At 43.0% G+C, this 15,981-nt stretch overlaps 1 protein-coding gene across 11 annotated transcripts in view; it reads right to left on the reverse strand.

Moving 5' to 3' along the window:
• Window positions 1-1,677: 1,677 nt before the first annotated feature.
• The window catches only part of NBEA (neurobeachin), a 580,876-nt gene continuing 566,572 nt past the window's right edge, over window positions 1,678-15,981 (reverse strand). For all 11 annotated transcript variants that reach the window (XM_044287233.1, XM_044287230.1, XM_044287232.1 and 8 more), the window contains 4 exons: window positions 14,368-14,469; window positions 6,905-7,101; window positions 5,502-5,653; window positions 1,678-2,564 (listed from right to left, as the gene is read on the reverse strand). In XM_044287233.1, coding sequence (XP_044143168.1) covers window positions 2,474-2,564; window positions 5,502-5,653; window positions 6,905-7,101; window positions 14,368-14,469 — 542 coding nt within the window. In that variant the 3' untranslated portion in view covers window positions 1,678-2,473. The remainder of the gene's footprint in view (window positions 2,565-5,501; window positions 5,654-6,904; window positions 7,102-14,367; window positions 14,470-15,981) is intronic.

The raw sequence follows: 15,981 nt of genomic DNA on the forward strand, positions 1-15,981 counted from the left end.
ATCGTCTTCTTTCTTCTTCTTGCAGGACCTGCAAAAGGACCATCGAAGGTCCTTTTGCAGGTCCTGCAAGAAGAAGAAAGAAGACGATAACGGCTGCGCGATCAAGCAGATGAGCTGAGTAATTATTTTATTATTTTTTAACCCTCAATGAACATTTTACATAGCATTCTGTATTAAAGAATGCTATTAAACGATGTCATTGAATTTGTGGGCAGTGGCCGGCGGGGCTCAAGAGGCAGCTGCCCCTTTTGCTCCGCGTTAAAGACAGCCCTGCATGACGTACAGTATATACGTAAATAGATAGAGCGGCTGCCTGGCCTGTCTGAAAGAGCTATCTTGACCAGGCACGGGAATGAGAATTGCACAGGAGGAGGGTGTTGCTGGGGGCCCTATTCAAAAAGTTTGCTGTGGGGCCCAGTCCGTTTTAGTTACGCCACTGCCACATGCTGTTTATGTCACCTACAGTCCACAGGCAGAAGTTTAATACGGGAGAATGAGTCAACAGACTCTCTTTAAGGTTTAAGCCAATTTTTCCATTTCAGATCAACTTCACGATCTTCCTTTCTACTGCTTTGACCAGCATAGATATGAAAAAGTATAAAGATATTCAGGTTTTGCACTTGCCAATATGTCATTTTTTTAATAAAAAAAAAAAAAAAAAGTAAAAAAAAGCAAAATTTTGTTGTTTGCATATTTTATTTTTATTTTTTTCTCATTTCTTTTTTTTAAATTTATTTTTATTTTTTTATTTCCAACTGAACACATCTGGCATATTTTACATCTTTGCAATAAAACATGGTTACAATAGCTTAAGGAATTCATTTATCCAAAATATTTCACCATGATTTCAAGATGAAATGAACTTGTTTTCCAGGTGTTCAATATTCTTCTACTCTAAGCTAAAACTCAAGATATTGCTTACAGACTGGTGATGAATAACTTAATATTTACGGCGACTCCGTCAATGGATCGGAATCAATTACCGTAATTTCTTCTTCTTTTTTTCTTCTTCTTCTTTTAAAATACAAACAACAATGTAGAAGAAACCAAGTGGTAAAATGTACTAATACAAGGTGGAGAACAAATAATTAATCACGTCAATAAATTATGATATGTTCCTGGTGCAAAGTGCCAATACAAATTCTCATTTTTATTTGACAATTTCTTGATTTTTTTTGTTTTTAAATAAATGACTGCAAGTGAGTGTAAATTACATTCCTGTTACATGCCTCATAGCCCTACCGACACAATATGTACATCTATGACAATACAGTCACTAAATATACAAAGAAGAAACAAGTTTATTTACCCCTGGGTGTGTCATTTATAACAGTACAATGTGCAGGAAAATATTTCGACTGCCTTCACTGCAGTAATATATCTTGCGGTGTCTTAGGCCGGCCATGAGGCTTTACCACCGTGATGTCAATCAGTAACCAAAGCCTAAAAGCAGTAAATAGTGTTTCAATTTTTTATTGTAACCTCCTTTCCCTGGGTACAGAGGGGCTTGGACTTTTCATCTTGAACCCATGTTGATCGGCACTATGAAATGTAAGACCCTTAGGAACAAAAAATAAAAAAACAAGGTATATATACATGTATATATTTGCCTCATCTCTCCTTCATCGTGATCACAAACCAACCAAGAACCACAGCAATTATGTCTCTTATGAGAGATTTATGGCAAACCATGGCTTCAGATCCCTAGGTTTTAAAAGTTTATGGGATTTCACTAAGAAGGGGGTAAAAAAAAAAAAAAAAGGAAAAAAAAAAGTGCAAAAGGATATTTTGGTGTAAATGTTAAAAGGATTGGACAAACCCATCTTCAACCTTTTAATGCAAGCTGCATCTTTTTTTTGTTTCGTGGAGACACCTGATCCCTCAGGTGTAAAGTACAAGCACGGTTTAGCGTCACGATAAAACTAAGAAACTTTTTTTTCTTTTTGTTCTTTATACAAGGTTTTACTTTTACAAAAGTATCCCTTTTTAAAGTTAAAGATGTGCATCTGATGTACAAAGTATCAAACATATTTTTTATATTTTTATTTTATTTTTTTTTCACAGCTTGAAAAGAGGCTGGAAATGGGATGTAAGATTCATGGACTAAACACCATAGCAGCCGGACACAGTCTTCTTCGTGAGTGACCAGAAGTCTCTTTGCCATGTGTCCTACCAGGTTTTCATGAATAAATAAAACAAAAAACAAATTTTTTTGAGACTCCTCCTGCCGCTCATCATAATATACACAGTACAAGCTTGCCTTTAGCAGCTGGTGTTCAGTTGTGACAAAAAAAATAAACACACACAATGTAAAGTGGTCTGCTGACTACAATGTACAGCTATTGCTGAGTGTAATGGAATGTACAATGGAGCTCAACGCGGCCTTGCTTTTTCCACCAGAGATGACAGCGCCTTTTAACTGCAGCGCTTGTGCTCTCAGCATGAAACTTGGCATTCAGCACTTCAGTCAACTTTAGTATCTGTTCTGATGTTCGTAATGCCATCGATTAAAATCTATATTAAAAGCTACAATGCTACCAGAAGCCATGCCGGTGATCAAGGTCCTAACAAGACAATAAAAAGAGACACGGGTTAAACGGCTCCATACGTTAAAAACAACGGACACAAACATTGGGTAATCGTCATCAGATTTAAACTGGATCTGTCAGCTCAAATTGGTTTCCTGTCCTAAAAACTAATGGCAGGGCAGGAGTATGTCCCCCAAAAAAAACTTGACTCTCATTTACAACCAGTGATGGCCAGTTCGCCGTGTTCGCCCGCGAACACATGCGGGCTGCCATCTTAACTCACAAGTCCGGCGATGCACAGGTAAGCCCTTACCTGTGCCTGTGCGTGAGCCGGTCTGAAACAAATGCGGTCACCGGGAGCAGGCAGTTCCGGGACAGCCCGATGAAGGCCCCCGGCGGCTGTTCTCGGAACTGCCTGCTCCCGGTGACCGCATTTGTTTCAGACCGGCTCGTGCACAGGCACAGGTAAGGGCTTACCTGTGCATCGCCGGACTTGTGAGTTAAGATGGCAGCCTGCATGTGTTCGCTGGCGAACACTGCGAACTGGCCATTACTGTTTACAACACCATGACTCCTGGTAGCCCCCACTCGACTGGAAGTGACATGCTATTCTTGCACATGTAACCACTGAGGCCAGCAAGTGGCTGCAGTGTTCTCATGACCAAGAACGGGTGTCTGTCACTTCCTGTCTGGTGCGGAATGCCAGGAGCCACAAATGAGGATGGTTTGAAAGATGTTTTTTTTTTTTAAAGGGGTTGTCTACTTTATGGTTATTGCTGACCAATGTGTATGTAAGATGATTATACGACACTTTACATTAATATAGTCTTATTTGAAATGTTGTGCTATCCTCCATTCAAACACATTGCACCTGCAGTAAACTCCTAACAGAACAAGTGCAGATGGCAGGTGCAGTGCATTTGAATCGAGGAGACGTCACATGGAGGTGATTAGCACATGACCCTCTATCAGCGGCCATTTTATGGACAGGACCTCTGTGTGGACAGCACAAAAGACATTGTAAACAAGAGGGCATACCTTATGAAATCTAGAAAATAGTGCAGGAAGACCATATTAGTAAGTGTCATATATTCATCTCACAAACACCTCTGTCAACAATAACCAGAAGGTGGCCAGCCCCTTTAACACACTACTGCCTGTCAGTAGTGGAGGACCCCTTTAATATCTTCTCCTATGAAACAGTAGTATATGTTAACTACAGTACATGTCTCTGGTACCAGTAGCCAAAATGGCACAAAAAATATTGTATTGTTGTGTATTCATGAACAGAGTGCTCTCCCTGCTTTCCCCCTCCTCTCAGGACCACGATTGACAGGCAGCTATACCGAGCAGTCCATCGATCATCAATGAGAGGAGAGGCTGGAGGTGAGAAGAGCTCTCTGACCTCTGTACATGGACAGCAAAGCTCAGACCCTGCGTAATAAATAGAAAAAAAAAGTACATAATCTCCATTTTTGGCACAAATTTTTTAACTATTGAATTAACCACGGGAGTATAATGGTCACTAATAATAACCAAAAAAAATGGGTACCCAATTGTAAATACAAAAAAATGAACAGAATTGGTGAGTAACCTCAAATAAGACTTAACTTTAAATACATCATTAAAAATACTCAAAAGGAGGCGAAAAGGTCGCTCGCCACAGTACAAGAGACTTATTACAAATCACTCAATGGTGAAAAAGTACACAATTGCTATATGTAGTGCCAACAGACCTGAACGGGAGCAAAGGAGTGGGAGTGGAAGGGAGACTGGGTCTCATTCTCCTATTGATCCCTCCCTATATGTCTACACCTAAGTTGTCCCTAGGTGTCCCTACGCTGCGCCATGTGACTGCCCAGTTTCGTCAGAGAAGGGGGCAAGCGAGGGAACTATGTTGGCACACTAAGGGATATACTACAAATTAGCCCATTTATAGTATATCCCTTAGTGTGCCAACATAGTTCCCTTGCTTGCCCCCTTCTCTGACGAGACTGGGCAGTCACATGGCGCAGCGTAGGGACAACTTAGGAGGTGTAGACATATAGGGAGGGATCAATAGGAGAATGAGACCCAGTCTCCCTTCCACTCCCACTCCTTTGCTCCCGTTCAGGTCTGTTGGCACTACATATAGCAATTTTGTACTTTTTCACCATTGAGTGATTTGTAATAAGTGTCTTGTACTGTGACGAGCGACCTTTTCACCTCCTTTTGGGTATTTTTAATGATGTATTAAAAGTTAAGTCTTATTTGAGGTTACTCACCAGTTCTGTTCTTTTTTTTGTTTTTCACATATTTTTTTTAAATAATATTGTATCGTGTGCACTTTTGTGAAAGTCCTATGACTTGCAGGTGGTAGTGTCTGGGAAGGGCTGGTTCTTCAGTAGCCTGGGGTCCTGTGCTACCTGGTTAGGTATTTCTCCCCCCCCCCCCCCCCCCCCCCCCCCCAATTGTCAATTGTGGAGAATGCAGACAGAATGGGGCCAATTAGTAAATATGTTGGAAGCCAGAACTAGTGATAGGGAGAGAAGTAAGGGTTCCGCCACAATGAGTGAAAAGTTTGGAGGATCATTAAGTTACATACTATATTGCAGTTCATGCTATGTCTGCGGCAAGTCGTTTACAAAAAAATAAATAAAAAAAATAACAAATTATCAGAGAGTGATGGAATTTGCAGTTATTTCCCACAAGTCCCACTGAAGGAATGGGACGGGAGCCAAAACATAGGTACACTACGCTATCCTTTAGAACAGTGTTTCCCAACCAGTGTGCCTCCAGCTGTTGCAAAACTACAACTCCCAGCATGCCCAGACAGCCTTTGGCTGTCTGGGCATGCTGGGAGTTGTAGTTTTGCAACAGCTGGAGGCACACTGGTTGGGAAACACTGCTTTAGAACACTGCTATTATACATTGCAAGGACAGACGAAGACAGACAGATAATCTCATATACTATATTGGAGGTCGCAAACTTACCTCTGATCATGTGACAAATCCATGGCTCTTATCCCGGCATCACAGCCAGGATAAATATACAGTTGCTTAAAATCACAAGCCTGCCAGACTTCTACGACTCCATTATCTCCACCAGTCACAAGATTCTGCCCATCGCTGCTCAGAAGGATGGCCTGGGCAAAACAGAAAAAAGCTCCCATTCAGAACAGCTGCAAGCAGACTCGCACAAAGTAACCAAAACTGAACTACCGATAGGGAAATCCTATATTAGGTCGTTATTGGCAGGTATGATATGATCACTGCTCTATACTTTATCTATCTGGTCGATATACATGTTGAAGGACGAGCTGCAGAGGCAGCCAGAGACTAGGCAAGCAGGTAATAAGTGTAGAAGCAGGCACTTTTCTATATTAAAATATATTACGAAGTTCACTATTATCACCTATACAATTAAATTAAATTAAAGTTTATGTGCAATTTAAAGGGACACTGACAAGCTATAGCTTTCTATTGGGCATGCGCCGGATCTCGGAAGGTCGGGGACTGCAGAAGCCGCCCAGCTAAATGAATATTGATGAGCTGGGCGGCGCTTCAAAACGGCGGTTGGGCTGATGCTGGCTGGGCGCAAGTGGAGCTGAAACTCCGCCCCTTGGGCAGAAAGAAAAGCGATTACTTCAGGTTATAAAACGTGAGTTTACTGTATTCATAATGTGGACAGGGGTTATACTTATATGTTTTTAATGCACATTAGAAGACCTGTACATGCATATGTACAGCTAATTATGGTTATTGGGCCTGTCAGTGTCCCTTTAAGTCTATTAGCAAACAACAGTACATCACATTACCATTTAGTGGACTAATCTGGGGTTGTCTCACTTAGTAGCAGTTAGAAAGAATCTCTCACTTTGGAGGACCTGGCACATCTATACATTACTAAGCTTTGAGTAAGACCTCATTCACTTCAATGGGGCAACAGAAGATGAGGACAACACTCCGTGTGCTGTCCAGATCCGTTGCTCCGTTCCGTGGCCCCGCAAAAAAAATATAGATCCTGTCTTATGCTTGTCCATTTTGCGGACAAGAATAGGCATTTATATAATGGGCCGCCCGTTCTGTTCCGAAAATTGCGGACTGCAAAACACAGCATGGTCGTGTGCATGTAGCCTAATGCTTTAACACTTCAGGGAAACTGAACACTTGATGCAAGGTTCCCCTGCGGGTTATATTGTGAGGAGGGCAATGCTACTAATAAAAAGGGAATGTCCAAAGAAAACAACCCCTGGACCCAGAGCCCTCACTGAACGGTCTATATGGTTTACAGATACTCTTTAAACAATAAAGGTCACTCAATTTAATTTACAATTATATATATATATCTTACCACTACCATAAAAACATGAAATCGTATACAGATCTACACATACCCTGGTTGAATCAGTGATCTCCATTTGGCCCAGAAGTTTGCCATTTATGCTGAAGTTGCAAAATCTCCCTCTCTCGTAGTATATAATACAATGTCCTTCACTGGATACTGAAATCAAGCGAGGGTACAAGCAGTTGTCGGGTCCCTCCAGCGCTCTGAGAAGATCCCCTGTGATTGTATGGACCAAGCATGGACCCTCTACGAAACAGAAAAAATAGCATTAACACAAGATAAATGCTAATACTGAAGTTTGATTTCTATGTAAAAGAGGAAAACTGGCATGAGACACAGTAGACTATAGTACGGTAAAAAAAAATGGTGACATAATTACATGGAATTTACTGGTAAGAGCCACTTGGAAGGTAAATATATGCTGATATCACTTAATTTCTTAGGATCCTTTTACATGGTCGTAACAAGCGGTGCTCATTTAAAGGGGTTGTCCAGGATTTGACTAATAATAGCCTATCCTACAGATACATCACTAATATCTGACTGGTGGGGGTCCACACCCTGCACCCTCCTAATCAGCTCATTAAGGCCTCATGCACACGACCGTTGTTTTATTCCGTGTCCGTTGTTCCGTTTTCCGTGATTTTCTGCGGACCCATTGACTTTCAATGGGTCAGTTGAAAACTCGGCTGATGCACCGTTTGTCATCCGCGTCAGTGATCCGTGGTTCCAGTCCGTCCAAAAAATATAACCTGTCCTATTATTTTCGCGGAAAACGGGACCGCTAAAAAACACAGAGGCACACAAGATTGTCGTCCGCGTCCGTTTTTTTCCAATCATTTGCATGGCAAACCTGTCTTAGATTTTTTTTTTACTTTCCTTTATGTCTGGTGATCCTCTAAAAATAAAGGAAGACACACGGAAACAAAAATGGAAACGGATCACGGAACAACGGAACCACATTTTGCGGAACGGTACACAACAACGGTCATGTGCATGAGGCCTAAGGGTAGCTCCAGCACCAGAACTACAGATCTTCATCCATGGTGTAGTGATGAAGCAATGCTGCAGTAACGAGCTCCATCCACTACACAGAGGACGGATCTGTGTAGATATACCCCGAAACAGCTCATTTAGCAACCTGCACCCCGTCAGTCTGATATTGACAGCCAATCCTGAGGATAGGTCGTCAATATTAAAATCCTGGACAAACCCTTTAAGGACCTTTCACTTGAACAGAAAAATGCCTAACAATATGCCCTATAAACGATCATTCCCTACTTACGATTGTTCATTTCCATTACATTGGCAGCACATCCCATTTCTATGGGGAGGGGTGCTGCCAAAAAAAGAATCATTTTTACTGCCGCATAAAATATCCAATCAGCATTCTCTCACTGGTAAGGCCGATCGGGGTGAAGTTACACGTGGCAATGATCGGGCGAATAAATGTCCTTAACAACATTCATTCCCAGTCATCAGCCCTGGTAAAAGGCCCCTCACTAGGTTCTGTCTTCTGGTTCTAGTCTTGGAAACATCAAGCACAGAATGTAGGTCTAGGTTTGAAACAGGTTCTGGATTCTAAGAACTTTTGGATTATTACATTTCTCTATGAAGGAAATGAAAAGTATATTGCTGATAAACAATTCAAAATTGTGATAGGTGTCTGATCGTGGGGGACTGACCACTGGGGCCCCTGTGATCAGTAGAAGGGGAGCCTACGTTCCCCTAACTGAATGGAGCGGTAGACCACGATGCGTTTCTCATGCTCTATTCAACGGTATAGGGCTGCCAGAGATAGAGTACAAGCGCTCACAGAGTTGAACGCCGCAGTGGAAACGGATGTGGTTGCGCCCCGCCGACATAGGACAACACCTTTAAGGCTGCAAAAAGTAAAAAATTGGATTAAATAATTAATGTGATTAAATGTATATTACCCTTTCATCAATTCCTGAACTCTGACACTGAGTATAACCCGATACAAGATGTCAGAGTTGTGCCACCCCCCCGATCAATATTTTGTCAGATTGTTCTTAGAATGAATTATCCTTAGATTGGACGGTGGCGGCTGCAGGTGCTACCACGGCCCCCATCTTCCCCACATATCTACTACACGCCTCTATACAGCACTCCTCTTTTACTGCTGAAAGCGAGAACACAGATGTAAAGGCGATGGCCGCCTTCTGGGTGATTGCTCCTTTTGTCATTTCAATGAAACGTGGATTATTCACCGCTGGCTGCACATAAATGAAAGTAATTTGGCCTCTGAAGAAGTCACAGGGAGGGCTGTAATGTTGTGTAGAGAACATCCCGCATAATCACTGTTTTCTAAGAGCGCAGTATTGAGTTAATTCTATGTGGGTCGGCTCTCTGATGTGCTTTTAGCATAAAGCTACTTACTATTAATTCAAAATCAATCAGGTCACCAATGCCTGCTATTTGCCACTTTTTAACCACTTCATAATCGGAGGGTCCCCTTGGCGACAACTGTAACATTTTGGAATCTTAATATCTGCAGATTATTATTATCATTCGTGTTGAGTAAATTGAACCCGACAAAGTGGAATTCGATCCGAATTTCAGGATAAATTCAATTCACCACGAAGCTGAATTTCCTTGTGCTTCGTCGTAGCGAATCGATTTCACCTGAAATAGTGTAAAAAAAACAAACAGAAAAATATCATACTTACCTCCTCCATTTGCTCGCGACAGGTTAGCCGCCTCCATATTGATTGAAGATCTTGCACGAAATCCCATGCGCTGGCTGGCATGATGACATCATCTCGGGCAGCGTGAGATTTTGCGCTAGATCTTCAAGCAAGATGGCGGCGGCCGGCCCGTCGCGTGCAAATGGAGGAGGTAAATTTGATTTAATTTATTTGCGGCACAATGACGAGCAGCCGAATCGAATTTTCCAATACTTCGTTCATCTCTAATCATCATCATCATCATCAATGCTTTAAAGGGAGGGGTTTCTAGGCTCCTGACACTGAAGACCTATCCTCAGGTTAGGTGATTAATATCTGATTATTGAGGGTCTGACGCCCCACACCCCCAACAATCGACTGTTCCCTGCAGCCTCTGTGTTCCACAACACAGCTCCGTTCCAAGTGTAGTGGCTGTGCCAGGTTACCATTCACTTCAACGGGAGGTGAGCTGCAGTAACCCAGCTCGGCCACTACACTTTGGATGGCGCTATGCTTCCGGCTACCTTCAACGTGCTAGTTCTTGAGCGTGGAGGCTGCAGGGAACAGCTAATTGGCTTAGGTGTGACCGACTGGACGCAAGTAGTTCTGTGGGAAAACCCTTTAAAGTGTCCACATTACAATTTTTTTCCTTATTTCTCCCTGGGAAATTATTTTTGGTATAAATAAAATATGTTTTCCCTCTTGAATAAGCCAAATGGTTCTTGACCGCTTTGGTCTCAGCACAGGTGGGGACCCCCGTGATCAGACCCCACCAATCACTGTGATATGCTGTAACAATTTTAGGCTACTTTCACACTCGCGTTTTGGGCAGATCCGTCATGGGCCTGCAAAAACGGATCCGTTAATTACAATAATACAACTGCATGCATCTGTCATGAACGGATCACTTTGTATTATCTGTAACATAACCAAGACGGATCAGTCATGAACTCCACTGAAAGTCAATGGGAGACTGATCCTTTTTTCTATTGTGCCAGATTGTGTCAGTGAAAACAGATCCGTCCCCATTGACTTACATTGTGTGTCAGGACGGATCCATTTTCTATTGTGCCAGATTGTGTCAGTGAAAACAGATCCGTCCCCATTGACTTACATTGTGTGCCAGGACGGATCCGTTTGGCTCAGTTTCGTCAAGCAGACAGCAAATCGCTGCAGGCAGCGTTTTGGTGTCCGCCTCCAGAGCGGAATGGAGACGGAACGGAGGCAAAGTGATGTATTCCGAGCAGATCCTTATCCATTCAGAATGCATTAGGGCAAAACTGATCCGTTTGGACCGCTTGTGAGAGCCCTGAACGGATCTCACAAACGGAAAGCCAAAGCGCGAGTGTGAAAGTAGCCTTAGATGCAAAGGATTACTAAAGCTACTTTCACACTTGCGGCAGGACGGATCCGACAGGCTGTTCACCATGTCGGATCCGTCCTGCAGCTATTTCGCCGTGCCCGCGGACCGCCGCTCCGTCTCCATTGACTATAATGGGGACGGGGGCGGAGCTCCGGTGTAGCATGGTGGTGCACGGAGAAAGGGCGCCGGACTAAAATTACTGCATGTCAGGCTTTTTAGTCCGGCGGCTTTCTCCGTGCACCGCCGTGCTGCGCCGGAGCTCCGCCCCCGTCCCTATTATAGTCAATGGGGACGGAGCGGCAGTCCGGCGGCACGGAGAAATAGCCGCAGGACGGATCCGACATGGTGAACAGCCTGTCGGATCCGTCCTGCCGCAAGTGTGAAAGTACCCTAAAGGTGATTTCTAGGACTTTAATACTGATGACCTGTCCTTAGGTGGGGTCCGACTCCCAGCACCCCCATCGATCAGTCGTTTAACCAGTCATTGGAACAGCACAGCTCCACACACTAGTGGCCGTGAAAGGTACTGCAGGGCTTCTCCCAAATGGCCAGCCTGATGCCTAGATAATACAGTACCATTCACATCCGCTACCCAGTGTGCAAAGCAATGTCGTTTCGGTGCCTGGACACGAGATGTTTAAACCCATCAGCAGATGAGATTATGTAAATTAGCTCCATATCTCCAGTCAAAATAGATATGTAATGTGTAGAGAGCACCCGTGTGTAATAAATCTAAAAATGACTAAAAATAAAGAATAAAAGCAGATAAAACAAACTATAATAGGGTAAAAACAGCGACTAGATCAGTCAGCAGGGTGCAGCGGGGACAGGCGATTAAGTTAAGGGTGCTCAGATTTGTCATTAACATTGGGGTTATTCATGTCAGCAAGCAGGAGAAATGAGGGAAAGAATAGACACTGGCAAAGCGTATATCAGAATGAGCGAGCCTACAAGCAATCTATTGAGAAATGCATGTTAACATGGCCATTATCAGGCACGTCCTGCTGCACAGGAGGTGGATCCTGATCAAAGTAACCGGCAGCTTAGGTATAAAGTGCAATCGAGAGATTTCCTAAAGCGCTTCTGACATCTGTCCTCTTATTTGCAAAAACACGCTAAGTGAAACCGTATACCAAAGGCCTTCTCAGGAGAGAAAATCCAATCAAAGGATCGTAGAGTGTTCAATGGTGTCAGCCGGGGACAAAATAACTTGTAAGCTAATCATCTGGGAAAATTCATGTAAATCCAGCACCATTTATGGAGGATGAATTCATCAGAATGTGATTCCCTCACTGGGGCCGAAAGATTAGAAAAAGAATGTCATGGTCTCAAATGTGAGAAGTTGACCGAGTTATGGGCGTGCGATATGTATGGGATGTTGGCAGGTGTGAAGTTCGCACTGTGAGGGGTGACTAATGTCTGGCCTGGTATTCAAGGTTTGTGACCTTCACAAACTACTGCGTCACTAGTCACTATAACTTTGTATTATTTGGGCACTGTATGCGTTCACCGCATCCTGTGTGTCTTAGGGCATGTAGGTTTTAGGGTCAGGTTCCGGATGGAATAGCCGTTATCAGGATACATGATCTGTGGATAGGTCGTTTCCAAGCTTCTCTTCTCTACACTTACTTTCAGACACGTGCAGCCGCTATTTTAGGAGAACTGATTCGCACGAGGAAATTTGGATTAGTTTAGATCGAATTTGGATGCTTGCCTTTGCTCCACACTAATACCTATACCAAATCAGTGGGGTGCAACAGGAATGACAAAGGGCGCCAAAAAATGTATGTCCAGTCCTGACGTTTGCCATGAATTGCTATCATGCTAATCGTCAACTGTCCAATTTTTCTTCTAGTATTTTTAGACAAAAATAGTTCAATAACTGCCAAAACAGCATCTGAATCATCAGAACACTGGAGGAAATACTGATAAATTGGGTGGATTTACTAATGAAAATGTGCCAGAATTCAGCCACACATGCATTATGTCACACTATTAAACGGAACCAGTCAAGTTGAACATGGTGTCTGGGTTGAAGGCAGCATGTTATAGAGCAGGAAGAGCTGAGCAGATTGATATATAGTTTTATGGGAAAAGATTCAGTATAATTTGTATTTCACTTAAATTCCTGCTCATTCTGGGCTTTGAAGTCCAGGACTCGGTCCTATCAGTGATTGACAGCGGTCCCTCTATGACTGTGTATGCAGAGAGAGCTGTCAATCACTGAATCCTGGACTTCAAAGCCCAGAACGAGCAGGAATTTAAGTGAATAAATTACAAATTACACTAAGGCTGCATACATGCACACGACCGCATGTGTTTTGCGGTTTGTATGCCATCCGTTTTTTTTTTTTTTTGCGGATCCATTGAAACAATGCCTAAAATGGACAAGAAAAGGACATGTCATATTTTTTTTGTGGGGCTACGGAACGGACATACGGATAGCACACAGTGTGCTGTCTGTATTTTTTGCGGACCCATTGAAATGAATAGGTCTGCATCGTCTCCGCAAAAATATAAAAACACGGAACGGACACAAAATACGTTTGTGTGCATGAGGCCTAAATCTGTTCCCATAAAACTATATATCAATCTGCTCAGCTCCTTCTGCTGCATATGCTGCCTTCAGGTTAGACACCATGTACAACGTGACAGGTTCCCTTTAAGGCCCCCTTGCAGACGAGCGTTCCTCCCGCAGTGAGTGCGCAACACAGCTCCCGGGATGACCTCCAAGCGCTGCCGGGGGTCACAAAGCATTATATTGATTTATGATGCTATGTAACCCTTACAGTTCTGGAATGCATTGGATACATAATGCTGCCAATGTTATCCAATACATTCCAGAACTGTAAGGGTTACATAGCATCATAAATCAATATAATGCTATGTGAATCCAGTCAGCGCTGGAAAGTCAGGCCGGGTGCTGCGATGCGGACTCGCTGCGGGAGGAACGCTCGTCTGCAAGGGGCCTAAGGGTTTTAAACACTTTGTTTGCTGCGCTCAACAAGGGGTCTTGGCTTAGCAGAAAGTGGTTGTGGCTTAAGATGCAACAATGTGAGTCAAAATTGGTGCAGAACTTTTGTGCACAATTCCGGCGCACCAGTCACTGTGACAAAACTGGTCGAATCATCAGACTGTCAGTCAACACAAGCCATCCTATGTAAAGTAAATGTCAGGAACCCACTTTGCATTGCAATGGGATCACCTATGGATCATCATTGGGCCTCATCATCTAAATTCTGAATTATCCTATCAGTACCAGATGTTGTCGTTGATTACAACCCAGGACCCCAGAGCTAAACACAATATATTACAGTACCTCGCGTCTTTATCGTTTCAATTTTTTTTTTTGCTAAATGGTGTTGACGATAAAAATTCTATAAACTGAGCAAAAACTATATACATTTAGTACAAAGGTCAAGAGCAATAATATAACAGAAGAAATAAAAACAGCGCACTCACCTTTAGCGCCGCTGATGACGAGACCCAGTTCTGCACATACGGACACACAGACAACTTCATGGTCGTGGCCCGTTAGGACTGCTCTTGGGGCTGGGTAGTCACCTGAAATGTTTAAAGTACATGGAAGATTACAAATTATTATAAGTTAAAGTTTTTCTCTCAAGTTTATACTGACACAATCAGCTATGGCTGCATACAGAGTAACATTCAATTCCAAAAAACGCACAAAAACCACAGGTTTCTTTTTATCTTTGCTTCTTTATCAAAAACAACGTATACATCCACAAATGCTTTTTACAAGCACATATCAATGCAGACAATGTCTGTACATTATGTAAAGTCCAGTATGTGTCATTTCGGTTACAGCGAGGATTCAGCGCTTAATGCGCGACAAACATGTAGCTACGAACTGTGTCATGGACTTTTTATTGAATGCTGCATACATAGCAATACAAGTACCATTGTTTTTAGCCATGGAGTTTCATGAGGGGGGGGGGGGGGGGAGGGGGAGTTGGAAATATTGGCTGCAGAATCCACAGGAGAAATCTGAGGCTGACCCTTGTATTTCAGTTGTGCATGCCATGGATCAGCACTAATCCACATGTGGCCACCTGCCGCAACACGTGGATTCATTTTCTTTTTATCTCTCCAGGATGCAGATTCTCATTGAGAAACAATAAGAAGCGAGCATTCCACTGAAACATACACCAAGTGTTTGTCCATGAACAGATACTCTGTGGATTTACCACTGTGGATTTTCTAGCAGCAAATCCACGCTTTCATAGTAGTAACAAAGGGAATGAGATTGACATCAATCTCGTCCACACGCTATATAAAAAAATCTGTAAAATCAAATTGATAAGCAGCATGCCAATTTATGGTGCAGATTTCCACCATGGATTTCACCCTTTACAATCTGCAATAAAAATTCCACTGCGGAATTGCAGAAAAATCCACAGTGGATATTCTGCTGTGCAAAATCCACCCCATGGCATGTTTTGTTGCTGGAAATCTTCATGTGGATCTGCACTGCAAAAGGTGAAAGCCCCTAGGGAAATCCTCAGTATAAATGGATATGTTGTGGATTTAAAACCTGCACCGCATGTCAAGGTATGTGCAGATTCTGTTGTGGAAATTTTCCGCAGCACGTGGATGAGATTTTTTTTTAAGTTGTTGCTACCGCATTCACTGCAAGCAATCCCACTACAAAATATCTGCAGTGTATATGCCAAGTATAGACGTGCCTTAAAGGGCATCTGTCAGCAGTTCTGTACCTATGACACTGGCTGAACTGTTACATGTGCACTTGGCAGCTGAAGACATCTGTGTTGGTCCCATGTTCATATGTGACCGCATTGCTGAGAAAAATTATGTTTTAATATATGCAAATGATCCTCTAGGAGCAACGGGGGCGTTACCATTACACCTAGAGGCTCTGATATCTCTGCAACTGCCACTCCCTATGCACTTTGATTGACAGGACCAGGCAGTGTAGGGCCTCTTTCACACGACCATATGCCTTTTTCAGTGTTTTGCGGTCCGTTTTTCATGGATCCGTTGTTCCGTTTCTTGTTTCCGTTGTGTTTCCGTTTCTGTTCCGTTTTTCCATATGGC

The sequence above is a fragment of the Bufo gargarizans genome, chromosome 3, assembly GCF_014858855.1.
Source record: "Bufo gargarizans isolate SCDJY-AF-19 chromosome 3, ASM1485885v1, whole genome shotgun sequence".
Lineage (NCBI taxonomy): Eukaryota > Metazoa > Chordata > Amphibia > Anura > Bufonidae > Bufo > Bufo gargarizans.